The sequence below is a fragment of the Dipodomys merriami genome, unplaced genomic scaffold (assembly GCF_024711535.1).
Source record: "Dipodomys merriami isolate MVZ:Mamm:240054 unplaced genomic scaffold, mDipMer1.0.p SCAF_60, whole genome shotgun sequence".
Lineage (NCBI taxonomy): Eukaryota > Metazoa > Chordata > Mammalia > Rodentia > Heteromyidae > Dipodomys > Dipodomys merriami.
This window is the reverse complement of record NW_027206180.1, coordinates 6,524,180-6,539,214: the sequence shown is the minus strand read 5'-3', so window position 1 is coordinate 6,539,214 and position 15,035 is coordinate 6,524,180. Positions and strand designations below refer to the sequence as shown.

The 15,035-nt window shown below is 59.4% G+C and overlaps 1 protein-coding gene across 6 annotated transcripts; it reads right to left on the bottom strand.

The window, feature by feature from the left end:
• Positions 1–111: 111 nt before the first annotated feature.
• Positions 112–14,798, bottom strand: LOC138814591 (transcription factor AP-4). Of its 6 annotated transcripts, none has more exons than XM_070003617.1 (8): positions 9,595–9,632; positions 7,043–7,106; positions 5,480–5,645; positions 5,264–5,362; positions 4,855–5,025; positions 3,794–3,934; positions 2,579–2,773; positions 112–1,152 (listed from the first exon to the last, which is right to left on the bottom strand). In XM_070003617.1, the coding sequence occupies exons 3-8, from the start codon at positions 5,552–5,554 to the stop codon at positions 958–960; spliced, it is 876 nt and encodes a 291-aa protein (XP_069859718.1). In that variant the 5' UTR covers positions 5,555–5,645; positions 7,043–7,106; positions 9,595–9,632; the 3' UTR covers positions 112–957. The 6 variants fall into 6 exon arrangements, with proteins under 6 accessions (XP_069859718.1, XP_069859720.1, XP_069859719.1 ...); XM_070003619.1 differs by having other exon boundaries at positions 5,264–5,358; positions 9,595–9,610; XM_070003618.1 differs by lacking the exons at positions 7,043–7,106; positions 9,595–9,632 and adding an exon at positions 14,697–14,798.
• Positions 14,799–15,035: the final 237 nt, after the last annotated feature.

The following is a 15,035-nucleotide window of genomic DNA, read 5'->3' as shown; positions in this document are numbered from 1 at the left end:
GTCTTCACGTTGTCCCCTTGAGGTCTGGGGTCCAAAAAGCAGCCTTTTAGTCTAAACCAGATAGCCTTGCCTAAGTTCTCCAGAGGGAACACTCACAAGAGACACAGAATCTTAAAAAACAAAGTACAAACTTTATTTTGTTTCTTTACAAAGGCACCGTGGCCTCTTGGATTTCCACCCCCCCCACCCAGTTAACAAAATATAATAGCTTCTCCTTGGACAGAGTTCAAAATTATATATAAAAAAAAAACAGAAACCAAAACTAAAATAAAACCAACAACAAACAAAACAGGAGAGAGAGAAAGAGAGAGAGAGACAAAGACATTTTTGGGGTCAAAGATGGGAACCCTGGAGGGAGAGGTGGGGGGAGGAGAGTGGCGAGTCCCGGTGCTGAGATGGGGAGGGGGAGAATGGCAGCAGCAAACCCCAACCGAGAAGCAAGAAGACCCCCAGACCCCAGAAAGCCCTGACCCCGCCTGACCCAACCCACATAAGTGCTTAAGAAGAAAGAAGAAAACCAAACAGAGGAGGGAAAGAGTCGAGGCGGCCGGTCCTGGGACTGGCTCTGGGGCGGGAGGAAATACTTGGGGTTTTGTTTGATTTTCCCTGTTCTTAAAAACATGTTTAAATGACAAAAAAAAAAAAAAAAAAAAAAAAAAGCTTTTTTTTTGGCCGAGAGAGGCCGGGCACCTCAGCGCCCAGCTTCTCCAGCCCCCCTGGCTGACACCCAGCCCCGGGGTCCCGATGCTCCCACAGTGTCACCCCAGCCCCGGGACCTGGGCTGGGCTGGCTTTGTTTAAAAGTTGATTTACAGTATTGAAAAAGAGGTCATAAAAGAGACCCAAATGACATCGTCAATTTTGTAAAAATTTCTCACTCATTCACCCACATGTCTCCCTGGTGCTGCCCCCCGGCCCCCTCCAGCCCCCAGAAGGGAGAGGAGGGCTGGGGGGGTGGTCAGGGAAGCCCGCCGTCCCCCAGCGGCTCCTCCCGGCCCTGGTCCATGGCCTCGCTGTCTGAAGCCTCCGAGTCAGAGGCAGTGTCGGAGGTGTGGGGCTCCGGGCAGCTGCGGACCGGCTTGATTATGACCGCTCGCCGCTGCTCCTCCTCCAGCTCCTGCTTGTCCTGGGTGCCCTCGATGTGCTGGATCGCCTGGATGGGACAGGCCACTGAGGGGGCTGCGCTGGGGACCCCCGCCAGCTGATATTCCCCTCCAAAAACATCCCACCCAGAACTATCCAGAAACAAGCCTGACAAAGGAGGAGAGGGCATGCCACACCTCGGCTGAGTTCAAGACCCCCTTCCACGAAGCCCACAGTCCCAGAGCTGCCTGGAACTGACGACACACACGCAGTTACACATCTGTCTGTGGACGGACTGCAGACCTTCTTATTAACTCTATTATTGTTTGCTGGGTTGATAGGGAATGAAAGTTCCAGGGATTGATGTCTGGGCTTTTACTAGTTGTTTCTGTGCTGGCACTGGGGATCGAACCCAGGGCCTCCTGCACACCAGGCAAGTGCTTCAACCCCTTGGGCCACACATCCTCAGAAATTTTGTGTTTGTTTTTTTTGTTTGGTGTTTAGTGCTGCTGCCGGGGCTTAGACTCAGGACCGCGAGCTCGCCATCGTGGCTGGCACTCCACCACTGAAGCCACGCGTCCATTCAACCCAGGATGAGTACTGATTAACTGCAGATGGTTCTCATGCACTTTTCTGCCCTGGGCTGCCTTCAAACCAAGATCCTCCACGTTTCAGCCTCCTGAGTAACTAGGATTGTAGGCATGAGCCACCAGAGCCTGGCTTGGTGTTTTTTTGTTGTTGTTGTTTTGCTTTGTTTTTAATTATTTTTTTGTTGGTCATAGGGCTTGAACTCTAGGCCTGGGCACTGTCCCTCAGCTCAAGGCAAGCACTTTACTATTTGACCCACAGCGCCACTTAGGGTTTTCTGGTGGTTTACTGGAGGTAAGAGTCTCACGGACTTTCCTGCCCAGGCTGGCTTTAAACTGCGATCCTCAGATCTCAGCCTCCTGAGTCGCTAGGCTTACAGGCAGGCGTGAGCTACCGGCACCTGGCTGGAGTTTTATTTTTTGTTTTTGAGATAGTGCTGTGCTGACTTTGAGCAAGCTGGACTCGAACTTTTCATTCTCTTATCTCTACCTCCCAAACAGCTGGAATTACAGATATGCGCTACCAAACCCAGGATGAATCACATTGTTCTGCTACTGTTGATGGCAATGGAGGGCTAGTCACCATCTACCCACTCACTGCCACCGCAGTCCATCCTGAGTTCTGGAAATGGAGGTGAGAGAACATTCTAGTACAGATCATGCCAACAGCTGGGCACTGGCTGCAATCAGAAGGCTCTAGGAACCAAGGAGCCTCTTAGGTTCATTTTCCAAGCCACCTGCCTCTCTGTCCCAACAGACACAGGGAAGGAGACCCGGGCGGGCATCCAGACCTCTACCTCCTCCCTCTCACAAAAGCCCCCCTCCCCTCCCCCGCCATCTTGCTCCTCCCCCATCCTCATTTTCTCACCTCTACAACCCATACGCCACCCTTTCCCAGAGCCCAGGTACCTGCACGATAGTGTCCAGATTCTGGCGGGATGTGGAAACAGAGCTGGTGGCTGAGGAGGGCCCCATGGTGACGACGTTGACGTGGTGGGGTGGGGGCGGGGCTGGCGCAGGCACGATCACCGTGGGGTGGTGGGTGGGGGCCGGAGGGGGCAGGAGCTGCAAGACGCACGTCCTCAGTCTTCCACTTTCTACCGTCTTCCCGTGTTAGAAAGGTGCAAAAGGTAGGGACTACTGGGAGGTCTCTGTGGGGGGGCAGGACCCCGGCCTGTCCCTTCTCTCTCTCTTTGGCAAATGGTTTCGATCTATCACACACTCCCACCATGATACGGTGTCTCACCAAAGAATCAATGCATAACAGGCTGCAGTGTTCAAAACTGAGCTACAATAGCCTTCCCCTCTTTGCAGTGTTATCATCTCAGGTGTGTGTTACAGCGGCAGAAAGCTGACAGACACAAGGGGCGAGGAGGCAGCTTATAACCCAGACCCGCACTTCTGATATTGCAAACTGGGGAAATGGCAGCCTAGACACTGGCTTCCGGCCTTCCTTAGACCCAGGACCCTTCAGTTTTCTGAGTCAAGCGGCAGCTTAATATCTGATTCAACACTGCTTGTGAATGGACACTCTGGGGAGAGGTGCTTGCCTGGCAAGCACAGGGCTCTAATCTACCTTTAATCCCCATCAACACACATTCACACAGAAAAAGCATCAACTCTGGACTTGCTTTTTGTTGTTTTTTTTGCCAGTCCTAGAGCTTGAACTCAGGGCCTGGGCACTGTCCCTGAGCTTGTTTTGCTCAAAGCTAGTGCTCTACCACTTGACCACAGCACCACTTCTGGCTTTTCCTGTGTATGTGGTACTGAGGAATCGAACCAGGGCTTGATGCATGCTAGGCAAGCGCTCTACCACTAAGCCACAGTCCCAGCCCATCAACTCTGGATTTAAGACAGCCAGGATCTACACCTCTGCTCCCAGTCACTTGACACCCTAGACGTATTGTTTGGCCTTTCTGTGCCTCCATTTTCCCATCAGGAAAACAGGAGTGTCACAGCTCAGAAGATTCCATATACTAACAGATACGTATCTGAGACACCCAGAAGCCAGCGGGAATCGGCTCGGCAAACGCCTGAATCGTTTTGAGTTAGGCCCTGTCTGCCCTCAAGGCACCGGCGTGCAACCCCACGGCCACGGCGCCCCTCCCAGGTCCTCCCGCTCACCTGGGTCCGCAGGTGCTGCTGTTCCCGCTCCAGCTTCTCCTGGTGCAGCAGCCGCACCTGCTCCTGCTGCTGCTGCAGCTGCACCTGTTGCGCAATCACCTTGAGCTTTTCCGGGTACATGTGGGCCTCCAGCGAGCGCACCTGCCGTGGAGAAACAGTGCTCAGAGGCTGCTCCACCAGCGACAAGGCGGGCACTCAGGAAAACCTCAGCTGTTCCCTGTGCCTGGGCCCTACTCCCCCTTCTTTTTTTTTGGTCAGTCATGGAGCTTGAACTCTGGGCCTGAGCACTGTCCCTCAGATCTTCGGTTCAAGGCTAGCGCCCTACTGCTTGAGCTACAATGCCACTTCCGGTTTTCTAGTGGTTTATTGGAGATAAGAGTCTCACAGGCTTTCCTGCCCGGGCTGGCTTTGAACTGTGATCCTCAGATCTCAGCTTCCTCAGTAGTTAGTACTATAGGCGTGAGCCACCGGCGCCTGGCTCCCCCCGCTTCTTTGCCTGGCTAGCCCCTCTCCTTGAAGCATCAGTGGGGCAGCCCCTGGAGAATCAAGGCCCTCCTGTGGCACAGTTCCTACGGTCTTATCTCAGGTGCTTCACTCTACTTTTTATGCTACATGCTAGAGACTGAACCCAGCGCTTTCCATGCTAAGAGTATACTTTACCACCAAACTACACCCCAGCCCTCCACTGCTTTCTAGTTTCCATGTAAGCCAGGGACTCCTGATGTCGTCTAGGCTGTTCTGGAACTCACTATGTAGCTCGGTTGTCCTCAACTCCTGATCTTTACAGGTAATCCCCACCCCCCCTTTTATTCCAGTAAGAAGCCTCTGACATATAAAGGGTGACCCTGGAGAGCAGGGCGTCGGCTTACTCTCCTCTCCCTGCTGTTCGGTACACACTTATGGTTATGCCCACTGAAGGCAAGCATGGGTCAGAGAAGTCAGAGAACAATCGATTCGCCATCCATGCCCGCCCCCGGCCGGCAGAGGGCGCCGGCGCTGCCTCGCCCGCTCCTCCACGGCCCGCCACGCCGGGCCCCGGCCGGCAGAGGGCGCTGCCTCACCTGCTCCTCCAGCATCATGCGCACCGAGCGCTCCTTGTCCAGCTGCTGCCGCAGTTCAATCATCTCCCTGCGCAGGTCCTCGGCTTTCTCGTCCTCCCAGATGTCGGGGGAACCGATGCCCTCATCCTTGTCTTCTGCCCGCCGCCGCTTGGGGGATGAGCCGCTCAGCTCCTGGGGACCCCAAGGAATTGGTGAGTGTGCTGACTGACACACCCATACCCCCACTCTACCTCGCTTGACAGAGAGGGAAACTGAGGCCCCTGCAGAAAGGCAAGTGCTCAGGCAGTAGGGTCAGGGGGCAAGACAGGCCCAGCAGCATCCAAAATGCATCCCAGCCCAAGGGTTGGATAGGGGCACGCACCCATGCAGAGAGGGCCGGGGCCTGAAGGGAGGAGCCCTCGGTGGCTACCTGGATGAAACGCTTGAGCTGTGTGTTCTGCTGCAGGAGCCTGGTCTTCTCCTGCTCCAAGGAGAAAATGTACTCGGCTGTCTGCTGGAGAATGGCTGCCTGAGGGCAGGAAGGACGGAGAGTCAGGCTGGCTGGAGGGGTTTACCCCAAGCTCACCTGCTGCCCACCAGAGACCAGCTCCTCCCGGAGGCCCTTCCCGGCCCCGCCGCCGCCCACCTTGCTGAGCTTCTCTCCATCTGTGTGGGGAATGAGGGTCTTGAGGGACTGGAAGCCCGCATTGATGCTCTGCATGCGCCTCCGCTCGTTGCTGTTGGCGATCTCCCGGCGAATCCTCCGCTCCTGGTCCCGCTGGGTCTCGGGGGTCAGTGGAATGTTGGCAAGGCTGCGAGGGAACACAGGGACAGGCTTGCGGTAGGTGTCTCCTGAACCCCACTCCCAGTGAGCCCATGTCTCCACAATTGGTCTGCAGAGGCCCCTAAGTATAACCTGCGCCCCCTCCCTTCCTGCCACGCACACCAGGCCGGCCGATGCCTACACCCCGCAAATCACTCAAAGAGCAGCCAAGTGCCCTGGCTCATGCCTGGAATCCCAGCTACTCCGGAGACTGAGACTGAAGGGTTGGGGTTCAATGCCAGCTGGGACAGCAAAAAGTCCATGAGATTCTTTTTTTTGGGGGGTCCGGTTGTGGAGCCTGAACTCTGGGCCTGGGCACTGTCCCTCAGCTCTTCAGCTCAAGGCTAGCGCTCTACCACTTGAGCCACAGCGCCACTTCCGGCTTTTTTCTTTTTGCTTATGTGGTGCTGAGCAACCGAACCCAGGGCCTCAGGCATGCAAGGCAAGCGCTCTACCACTGAGCCACCTTCCCAGCCCTCCATGGGATTCTTATCTACAGTTCATCACCAAAAAGCCAAATGTGGAGGTATGGCTAAAGTGGTACAGAGCCAGCTTTAAGAAAAGAAAAAAGAGGAAGTGGCACTGTGGCTCAAGCGGTAGAGCACTCGCCTTGAGCTGAAGAGCGCAGGGACAGCGCGCAGGCCCAGAATTCAAGCCCCACGACCAACCAAAAAAAAGAAAAGAAAAAAGAAACAACAACAAAGAGTGGGATGCTGAGTTGAAGCCCCAGTCCTAGTGCATGCACACATGCATGTGCGCACGCACGCACGCGCACACGTGCACACACAGCTCAAGGGCGATGGAAGGATGCCCCTAGGATGCCCACTAGGCCAGATCAGCTGTTGTAGAAAAGAGAAGCCAGCGTAGCAAGCTGGGCAGTGTGCTGGAGCACCCACAGGGCTCCCTGGCTTGCTTCCTTCCTGCAGAAGGGCTTCTCTGAAATAAAGGTTCCGGAGCTCTGCCTGGGCAGCAACACCCAAGGGCTAATGACCAGGCGACTCCTCACGGCAAGCCCAGCATCTGCCTGGCAGGACTGGAAAGCTGAGTGTCTGTCTAAGCGCTGCGGTTCGGCTGCAGATAGACCTGGGCCACATTGGAGCCCTCTGCTCCTTGGACGCTTCTGAGCTGCTGGCAGCACCTCGACCCCGTCTCCTGGGGGATCTCAGCCTTGGCCGCCACATTCTGAGATGTCCCCGCACATCCCCGCACAGCTGCGGCTCCAGCCACAAGCCTCTGGTCTCCCCCACACTCCCCCTCGTGCCCACTACAGACACCACCAGCCACATCCCGCCCCCCAGGACTACAGAGAAGACAAGGCAGCATCACTCCACAGAGAAGACACCTGGCCAACAGCCCCCATCCACCCACCCCAAGAGGCAGACCTACTCTGTGCCTGAGAAGTGAGACTCCCAGAATGCAGTGGGCCGTGTTAGTGCTTGTTGCAGGAGCCCTGGGGTGAGAGAAGAGGCAGCCAGGGATGGATGGGGGCGACGGGGAGCGCAAGGCGTTGGCGGAGGCGAGACACCAGCACGGCCCGTGGGCCCGACGCCACTGCTCCCGCGGGGTGGGCTGTGTGTGGCCTGGAGGCGGCATGCCCCCCTTCCCAGCCTCCCTCGCAACCCGCCCCCCACCCTTGGCCTGATGGCTTCCAGATGCTGGCTCCCAGCAGAGGCCGCCAGCCCCACCCAAAGCCACAGCCTGGCCTCTTCCTGAGGGGCCCTCCTCGGGTGACCTGCTCCCCACTTGCCAGCCACGGCCGCTCAGGCCCTGAGCCCTGTGGATTGAGGAAAGGCCTCTGGGCAGCCCTCATCTCATTTGACAGGGTCAAGGGAGGTACCTGGTCTACGTCCCTTGCTGTGACTTGGGCCCTGTCCCGATCCCCGGGGGAAAGGAGCTCACTGCGGCCGGGAGCAGCACACACATGCCACAGCTGGAAGCGCTGAGGCCTGTCCTGCCCCACCCAGCCTCCCCGGGGGCCCTGGCCCTCCCTGCCCCTTGCCCCAGCCTCCTGGGCTTCCTCTGCCGATGGAGCGAGGATGGCTCCCAGTGAGTGTTCCGGGTCCACAAGGAAAACAGCCCCCTCCTGCCTCCCCACGCCAGGCCCCAACTTCAGCAGGGCCCACAGACCCAGACCCCAACCTACCAGCCCCTGCCTGGCTCCCTCCCCTCCCACATACAGTCCTTGGGGGGGAAGGGAGGGACTTCACAGAGAATGTGAGCGCCAGGAAGGGGCCCAGGTCCCCTACTTTACAGACAAGGCTGAAGGCTCCCCTTCACTTAAGAGCTAGCTCAGACAGCTGAACATCCAGCTCACCAGCCTCAGGCTGGGGAGCCTCTCTTCTCCCACCCCCCTACCCTGGCAGGCAGAGTGACAGTTTCTGGAAAGAGAGACGCTGACCCTGGACCGTCCACCCTGGGAGCCTGGCCCCGCCCCCCCCATGCAGGTCAGGAGACCCGGGCACAGGGATTGCTCTTCTCTGCAGTGCCAGTTGTCTCAGGAAGCCAAGCCGCGGGGGTGACCCAGAGCTGCCGGGGAGCAGCCCGTCCCCCCTCAGGAGAGATGTGGAGAGTCACCTATGGGTGAGGCTCACAGGCAGAGCTGAGCCCGGGCTGAGTTGGAAAAGGAGCCCTGGCTGGGAACATGCCTCAAGTGGTAGAACATGTCCCTAGTATGGAGGAGGGGTGTGTGGGGAGGACAGCCCTGGGTCAGCCATCAGGTCAGGATAGGCCTAACTCCCCCCCCCCCAGCCAAAAAAAGGGCTGTATTTATTCTTCATATGTGTTGCGCTTACTTTGCTAGAATCTTCTCATTGAATTGTCACAATCTTTCCTCCCCCTCCCCCATCATGTCGCCTTATAATCCCCACGCAAAGGCAGCAGAGGCTCCGGAAGAGACCGGAAGGGACCAGCGGCAGCAATGGCCTGGGAACCCCAGAGCAGGGGTCAGGCCACAGGGAAGAGCAGGAGGCGAGTGCTCCCCGCAGGAGTGCCAGGCGCCCTGTGAGCCCGGTCACTGTGGTGCCTCTTAATACCCACAGAGTCAGCGTGCCCATAATCCCAGTTACTCTGAGGATTGGAGTTCGAAGCTGGCCTGAACAGGAAAGTCCAGAACACTCTCTATCTCTGAACACCAAAACTTGTGGCTCAAGTCTGGTAGAGGCTCAACAGACTTGAACAAGAAAGCTAAGCATCAGAGCGCAGGCCCTGAGTTCAATCCCCAGTACCCTCATAAAAAAATGGGGGGGGGAGCGCAGGGGGGCAGCTGCCCGAAGGAGACTGCAGGGCCCCGGCCTGGAACGCCTCAGCCTCCGAGTTCCCAGAAAGAAAAGGCCCAGCCCAGGAGCAGGGGTCTACCTCAGCTCCTCAGAAGCCACCATGCTCATCATTACCCTTCCCCTCCAAACCCATCGGCGAGGCCTTCAGGCTGGGAACCAGATGCTAGTCTTAACTCTGAGTTTTCCCCCACAAGACTACATAGCAAGACTTGGATTTGCCACTAAGAACCAGCAATGATAACTCACCTAAAGAGCAGCCAGATTGTTTGAGGCTATTTGCAAGGGAACCTCTGATTGGTGGAATTCAGGCCAACTGGGGGCTGATTGGCAGGATTCAGGCTAACCAGGGGCTCTGATTGGCAGAATGCAGACTAACCAGAGGCGCCAAGTGGTGAGCTACAGGACAGCTAGGGGTCCTGCATGCTGCAGGACCCAAAGTTCCATTGATAAAGGGTGACACTGCACCAGAGACAGTGATCTTTCTGCAAATGCCTGCGAGTTACTTATACTTCTGAGTTTTGCAGACGTGAACTCCACTCCCAAGTATTTAGCCACATGGTTAAAAAGTCTCACTGCCCCCCTGTCTAAGGGCAGACTCCCCAGGTAAGCAGTAGTAGAGATCCCTGGCAAACACAGCTCCAGCTTACCCCACCCCTCACTCACCTCCACCCCCACTCACAGCCAGTCTTGTTGAAGCTGAGCAGGAGTTGCTGGCCTCAGGAATAAGGGAGGGCACCAGACAGTGGACAAAGAGCCAAGGAACAAAACTGGATCATTAGCTTTGAATTTGGGAAAGCAGAGCTACCATCCATCCTACCAGAGTACCCCCAGATTCTGCTGGCATCCCAAGCAGATCCTCAGAAGGCAGGAAGTATACTTTTTAGGTCTAGATCTCTGATAGGTACGTGTCTCTCCTGTATCTCAAGTATCCTCCACCCTCTTCACCTGCCTTGCCAGTTCCAGCCCCAGTGCCCAGTAAGAAATCTCACTCATACCACCCTGGACCTATTCAACATCCCTGAGCCACTTAACGTCCAGAGGTGGGGCATGTCCACAAGGATTCCTCCCATTTCTTCCAGAAAGGGGGAGAGGAAGAACTCCCCCAGTGACATTCATCCCTCCTACATGACAGGTCTCTCAGCCTCTACCCATATACTCCCTCCTCCAACAGACCAGGGCCAGCCTGGAGTCTCAGACCACCTATCATTGCTAGTACCATCTAGCTGGTGTCTTGTAAAACACAGGGACCCAACTGAACTGGGCGCTTCCCATACCTAATCCTCACATTGAACCAAGTCTGAGGACCCTTAGGCAACAGGCCCAGATATTTGAGGTGTGACACAGCCCTGTGGCTGGCCTGGAGAGTGAGGAGAGGCAGGGAGGGCCCACTGGAGCAAAGTCCACCAGCCTGAGACAACGGAGAAAAGTGAGTCCATCCAGCCATAAAGTCCTGCCCAGCCCCCACACTCCATCCTGGACGGGCCTCCGGCTTCCCCCAGCAGCCCCTGCTGAGAAGGGGCAGACTCAGACCCCCGACTCCATGCCCACTGCACAGCTGGCAGCGGGCAGGCTGAGGGTCTGTGGGCTTGAAGGCAGGTCCTGCCACTTCAAGCGTTTAGCTGGCCAAGCTCAGTCCTTCAGGGGAGTCTGCTGGCCGCCCCCCTGAAGGAGCACGTGGGGCGTGACACCTGAGTGCACAGGGTCAGAACCTGGACCCTTCTCTCCAGCAGGAGGAGCAACTCCAGCCCACCTCCCAACTGACCAGCCCAGCCAGGGGCAGCCAGCAGACCACAGGAAAGCAGGGCCCCAGAACTCGGAGTTCCAATCCTGGCTCCAGCACCACTGGCTGTCTAACTGATCTCTTCCATTCACAGGAGGATTATCTAGTAACTGAGAGAAATCCTGGCAGAGAGAGGACCCAGACCACATAAGGGGCTCGGGACGTTTTGTTGGCCGTGATTTTGCGGACCGCTGGGCGCCCCGGTTGTGCCTGCCAGGTGCCAGGCCCGCCTTCCCTCCTGACTGCGACCTAGAGGCCCGGCGGCCACCTGTGCCACCACCTGCGGATCCCGCTCCGCGGCCCGGGCGCGGGCTCCTCCCCTCCCAGCCCCCGCCGCCGGCCCGGGGCGTCGGAGCACGTGGCCCCGGCCCGGGGGAGCCATTGCGCTCCAGGAGCAAAGCAGCAGGAAAGGGGCCCCAGGTCCCAAAGTCCGCTTGCTCCGGAGGGCACCGCGCCCGGCGGGCCCGCTCCCGCACGCGGCCCGCGCAGTCCCACGCTGCGCGTGTCTTCAGCAAGCGTCCCTAGCGACTCCGCGGCCGGCGTGGCCGCAGAGCCCGGGGCTTTGGTCAGAGGCGGGTCGGGAGCCCCGCAGGGCCCAGCTGGCAAAGCGGGTCCGGGGAGGCCTGCGGCCCCCGCCGCGCCCCCGGCCCGGGGCGCCGCCGCTTTCCGGTTACGGTGGGAGCGGGGCCGCGGGGTGGCAAAGTTTGCACTGGAGACCCACGTGCGGCGGAGAGCGGCCGGGGAAGCCGGCGGCCGGGCACCGGGGCGACCCCCCGGCCGGGACGCGCCCCCCCCCGGCCGGCCGGGGACCCACGCGGCCGGCCCGGCCCACCCTGTCCGCGGGGGCCGAGCTTTGTGAGCGGAAAGCGTGGCTCCGAGCGCCTACGAGTCCCACAATGCCACACTGGCGCGGCGCGGCGCACTACATCTCCCGTGAGGCCGCGCGCGCGGAGGTCCGCCTACTCCAAGAGGGCTGCAGAGTCACGTCCAGGCCTCGCTAGTAAACAGCGCCCGGGCGCGGGGCTGGCGAGCTGGCGGGCGGGCAGCCGCCAACGTGCCCGGGGCCGCGGCCCCCCGCGCTGCCCTCCCCGCCGCAGCCCGCGCGCAGCCCCGCAGCCCCACGCCGGGAACCCCGCTGCAGCCCCGCTCCCTGCACACACGCACGCCACCTGGCTCCCCCCCCCCCGCGCGCCCGGAGCCGCGGCATGGCTGCATTGTAGCCCCCCTCACCGCGGCCCCACGCGCGCCCCGATCCCCCACCCCCCTCGGGAGGGGGCGCCCGGAGAGCGCGAGGAAGCGGGGAGAGGAAGGAAGCCGCCGCGAGAGGGGGGTGGAGGAAGCGCGGGGAGGGGGGAAGCCACCAACACCAAGCATGGCCGGGACTGCTGCAGAACCACGTGGGTCTGTTTGCAATTTACAAACGTCGCGACTCGTCCGCCCGCAGTGGACAAAAGTGACCGGGGCCGTCCAGGGCCCCCACGGCCTGAGAGGAGAGGGTTCCCCCGGCGGCGCGAGCCCGACCCCGCGGGGCTGCAGCCGCCCCCGGCGGCTAAGAAAGGCGAGCGAGGTCGGCGGGCGCGGGCCATGCGTGCGCACACGCGCGCCCGCCCGGGCGGGCCGGCCAGGGGCTGCCGTGGGAGGAAGGGGTGGGGGAGAGGAGGAGTACACACCTACAGAGCCCTCCTATCACTTCTTTCTCTGTTTTCCTGAAATGTTGCAAAGAGGGCACCTTCTGAGTGGGCACCATGAAATACTCCATGGCGATCGGCCCCCCTCCTCTGCACGAGCCAGGTCCCGCCGTCCGCTGGAGAATGCAAGATGGAAATCCGAATCAAAGGGTAGCGCCGGACGGAGGTGCAGAATCGGCCGGTCCCAGATGCTGGCGGCGGCGGCGGCGGCGGCGGCGGCGGCGGCGCGGGGAGGGAGGCGGGCGGGAGGGGCGGGAGGGAGGTCTCTCCGGCCTGCCTCCCCGGGCGTGTGTATGTGTGTGTGTGTGTTTGCAGCTGATCAGATGTCTGTTTCAAGGCGGGAAACAGCTGGTGAAAACTGAGCACTCCCCCGGCCTCCTTCCGCGGAGTAAGGAATTGCATGTAAACAAAGGACTATTTGCAGTGTTTCCTCCCCCCTCCCAACCCGGGCGGCGCGGGACCGGGACGACGGGGGCCGCGGGCCCCCGGGGGCCGGCCGCAGCCTGGGTCTGCGGGCCTCCTCCCGGGCACCGGGGACCCCAGGCCGCGGGCCGGCTCGGGGGGCCGCGGCGTGAATGGAGCAAGATGCGGCCCCGGCTACATGCGCCACTATGGGTGATGAGGTCCATCAGCTGACAGGTTGGCAAGCGACGCAGAGAAAAAAAAGGAAAGAAAGAAAGAAAAGGCCGCCGCCGCCGCGAGGAGCCCGGCCTGTGTGGCCGGGGTCCGCAGGGCCGGCGGGCGCGGGCCGGGCGCGGGGCGCGGGCCGGGCCGGGGCGCGGGCCGGGCCGGGCCGGGGCGGGGCGAGCCGCCGCGGCGGGAAGGCGGCCCCGGGCTCGCTTTTTTTTTTTTTCCTTTCCGCGATCGCAACTTGCGCGGCGGGGAGCCGCTCCGGCGGAGCCCACCGGGGCCTGGCCGGCCTCCCCCGCGGGTCCTGCGCGGCTGGCCGCCCGCGCCGAGCCCCGCAGCCTGGGGATGCCGGGGCTTCCCCCCTCGGCGGCCCCGGGAAGCCCGGGAGGGGGGCGGGGGGAACGCTGGCCAGGGCCGCGGCCGCTCCCGGGAGCCGGCAGCAGCCGCGTGGCGGCCCCGATCCCCGGTCCCCGGGCCGCGGAGCCGGCGGCTTCCCACTGGAGAACTTGCTCCTCCGCCGGGGGGCGCCCTGCTCGCGGTGGTGACGGGCGCGGGGCGCGCGGGCGCGGCCAGCTTCCCGCCCCAGCTGCCTGCCCCGGGCTCAGGAAGCCCGTGCCCGCCTCGGGCCGGCCTCCTCGCCCAGTCCCGTCTGTCCCCCGCCGCCGATCGCGCCTCCTCACTGAAGTTATCTCATTAGCAGCAATGGTGTCAGTTGTTATTCAGTATTACCGGCTCCAAGTAGATGCCAGGTAGGTTCGAACCCATGTTCACCCACACAAAGCAATCTGCTAGGCCATTTCTCGTAAGACCAGATCCCAGACCATTTAACATTGATGTCCTTGTGAGACTTAAAATTTAAGAAGTGGCATCCGGGGCTGGAAAGGTGGCTCAGTGGTAGTGTGGTTGCCTCACATGCATAAGGCCCTGGGTTCAATTTCCTCGGCACCACATAAATAGAAAAGGCCAGAAGTGGTGCTGTGGTTCAAGTGGTAGAGCGCTAGCCTTGAGCTGAAGAGCGGAGGGACAGCGCCCAGGCCCAGAGTTCAAGCCCCATGACCAACAACAACAACAAAAAAAGGTGGCAACCTTAGGTGTGCAGGTTTGGCTCAGTAGAAATCTGGACAGCAAACTCAAAACCCTGAGTTCAAAGATGAATGGATGGAGCATCTTAAGCTCTACCAGGTGACTGCTGAATTGGCTAGCTGCACATGCACCAGGCTTTGAACTCGGCCTGGGTTCTATCCTTTGGCTTTTTCTGCTCAAGTCTAGTGCTCTACCACTTGAGCCACCATTCCACTTCTGGCTTTTTGCTGGTTAATTGGAGATAAGAGTTTCATGGACTTTCCAGCCAAGGCTGGCTTTGACCCACAATCCTCAGATCTCAACGTCCTGAACAGCTAGGATTACAGACGTGAGCCACCTCTCTCAGGCAAGCAGGACTTTCTGAAACACTGTTTTGATTTTGAGACAGGATCTGGCTGTGTAGCCAGGCTGGCCCAGAACTGGAGATCCTCTTGCCTTTCCCACCAGAGTACTGGGAGTAAGCCAATGCTTTTATGTTCTATCAACACACACACACACACACACACACACACACCCCACTCACGCACAAACACATACACACAAATCAGAAACAGGCCCTACCTTGGATTTACATGAACTCTCACCTGTTACAGGTGACGTTGAATTGTCTCCAGAAATTCAACGGATCCAGTTTAGACTCAAAGAGAATGAGGGCTGTGATTTGGTCCTGCTCATCTCGGTGCCTTTGCCTTTCTACTCCAGAAGTGACATTCTAGGTCTTTCCTAGTGGGAAGAGATGCTTTTTCCTTTCTCTTGGGCATCTTTCCAGACCCATATAGATCCTGATTCTTGGAGTGCTTTGAGATGTGCAATTTTAAGGAACTGGGAAGAAAAAGCATGTCTTAGTATTGTTTGTAAAGAACTGAAATTAAGCCTGGGGGTGTAGCTTAGTGGTAAACTGATTACCTATGATAGACAAGGCA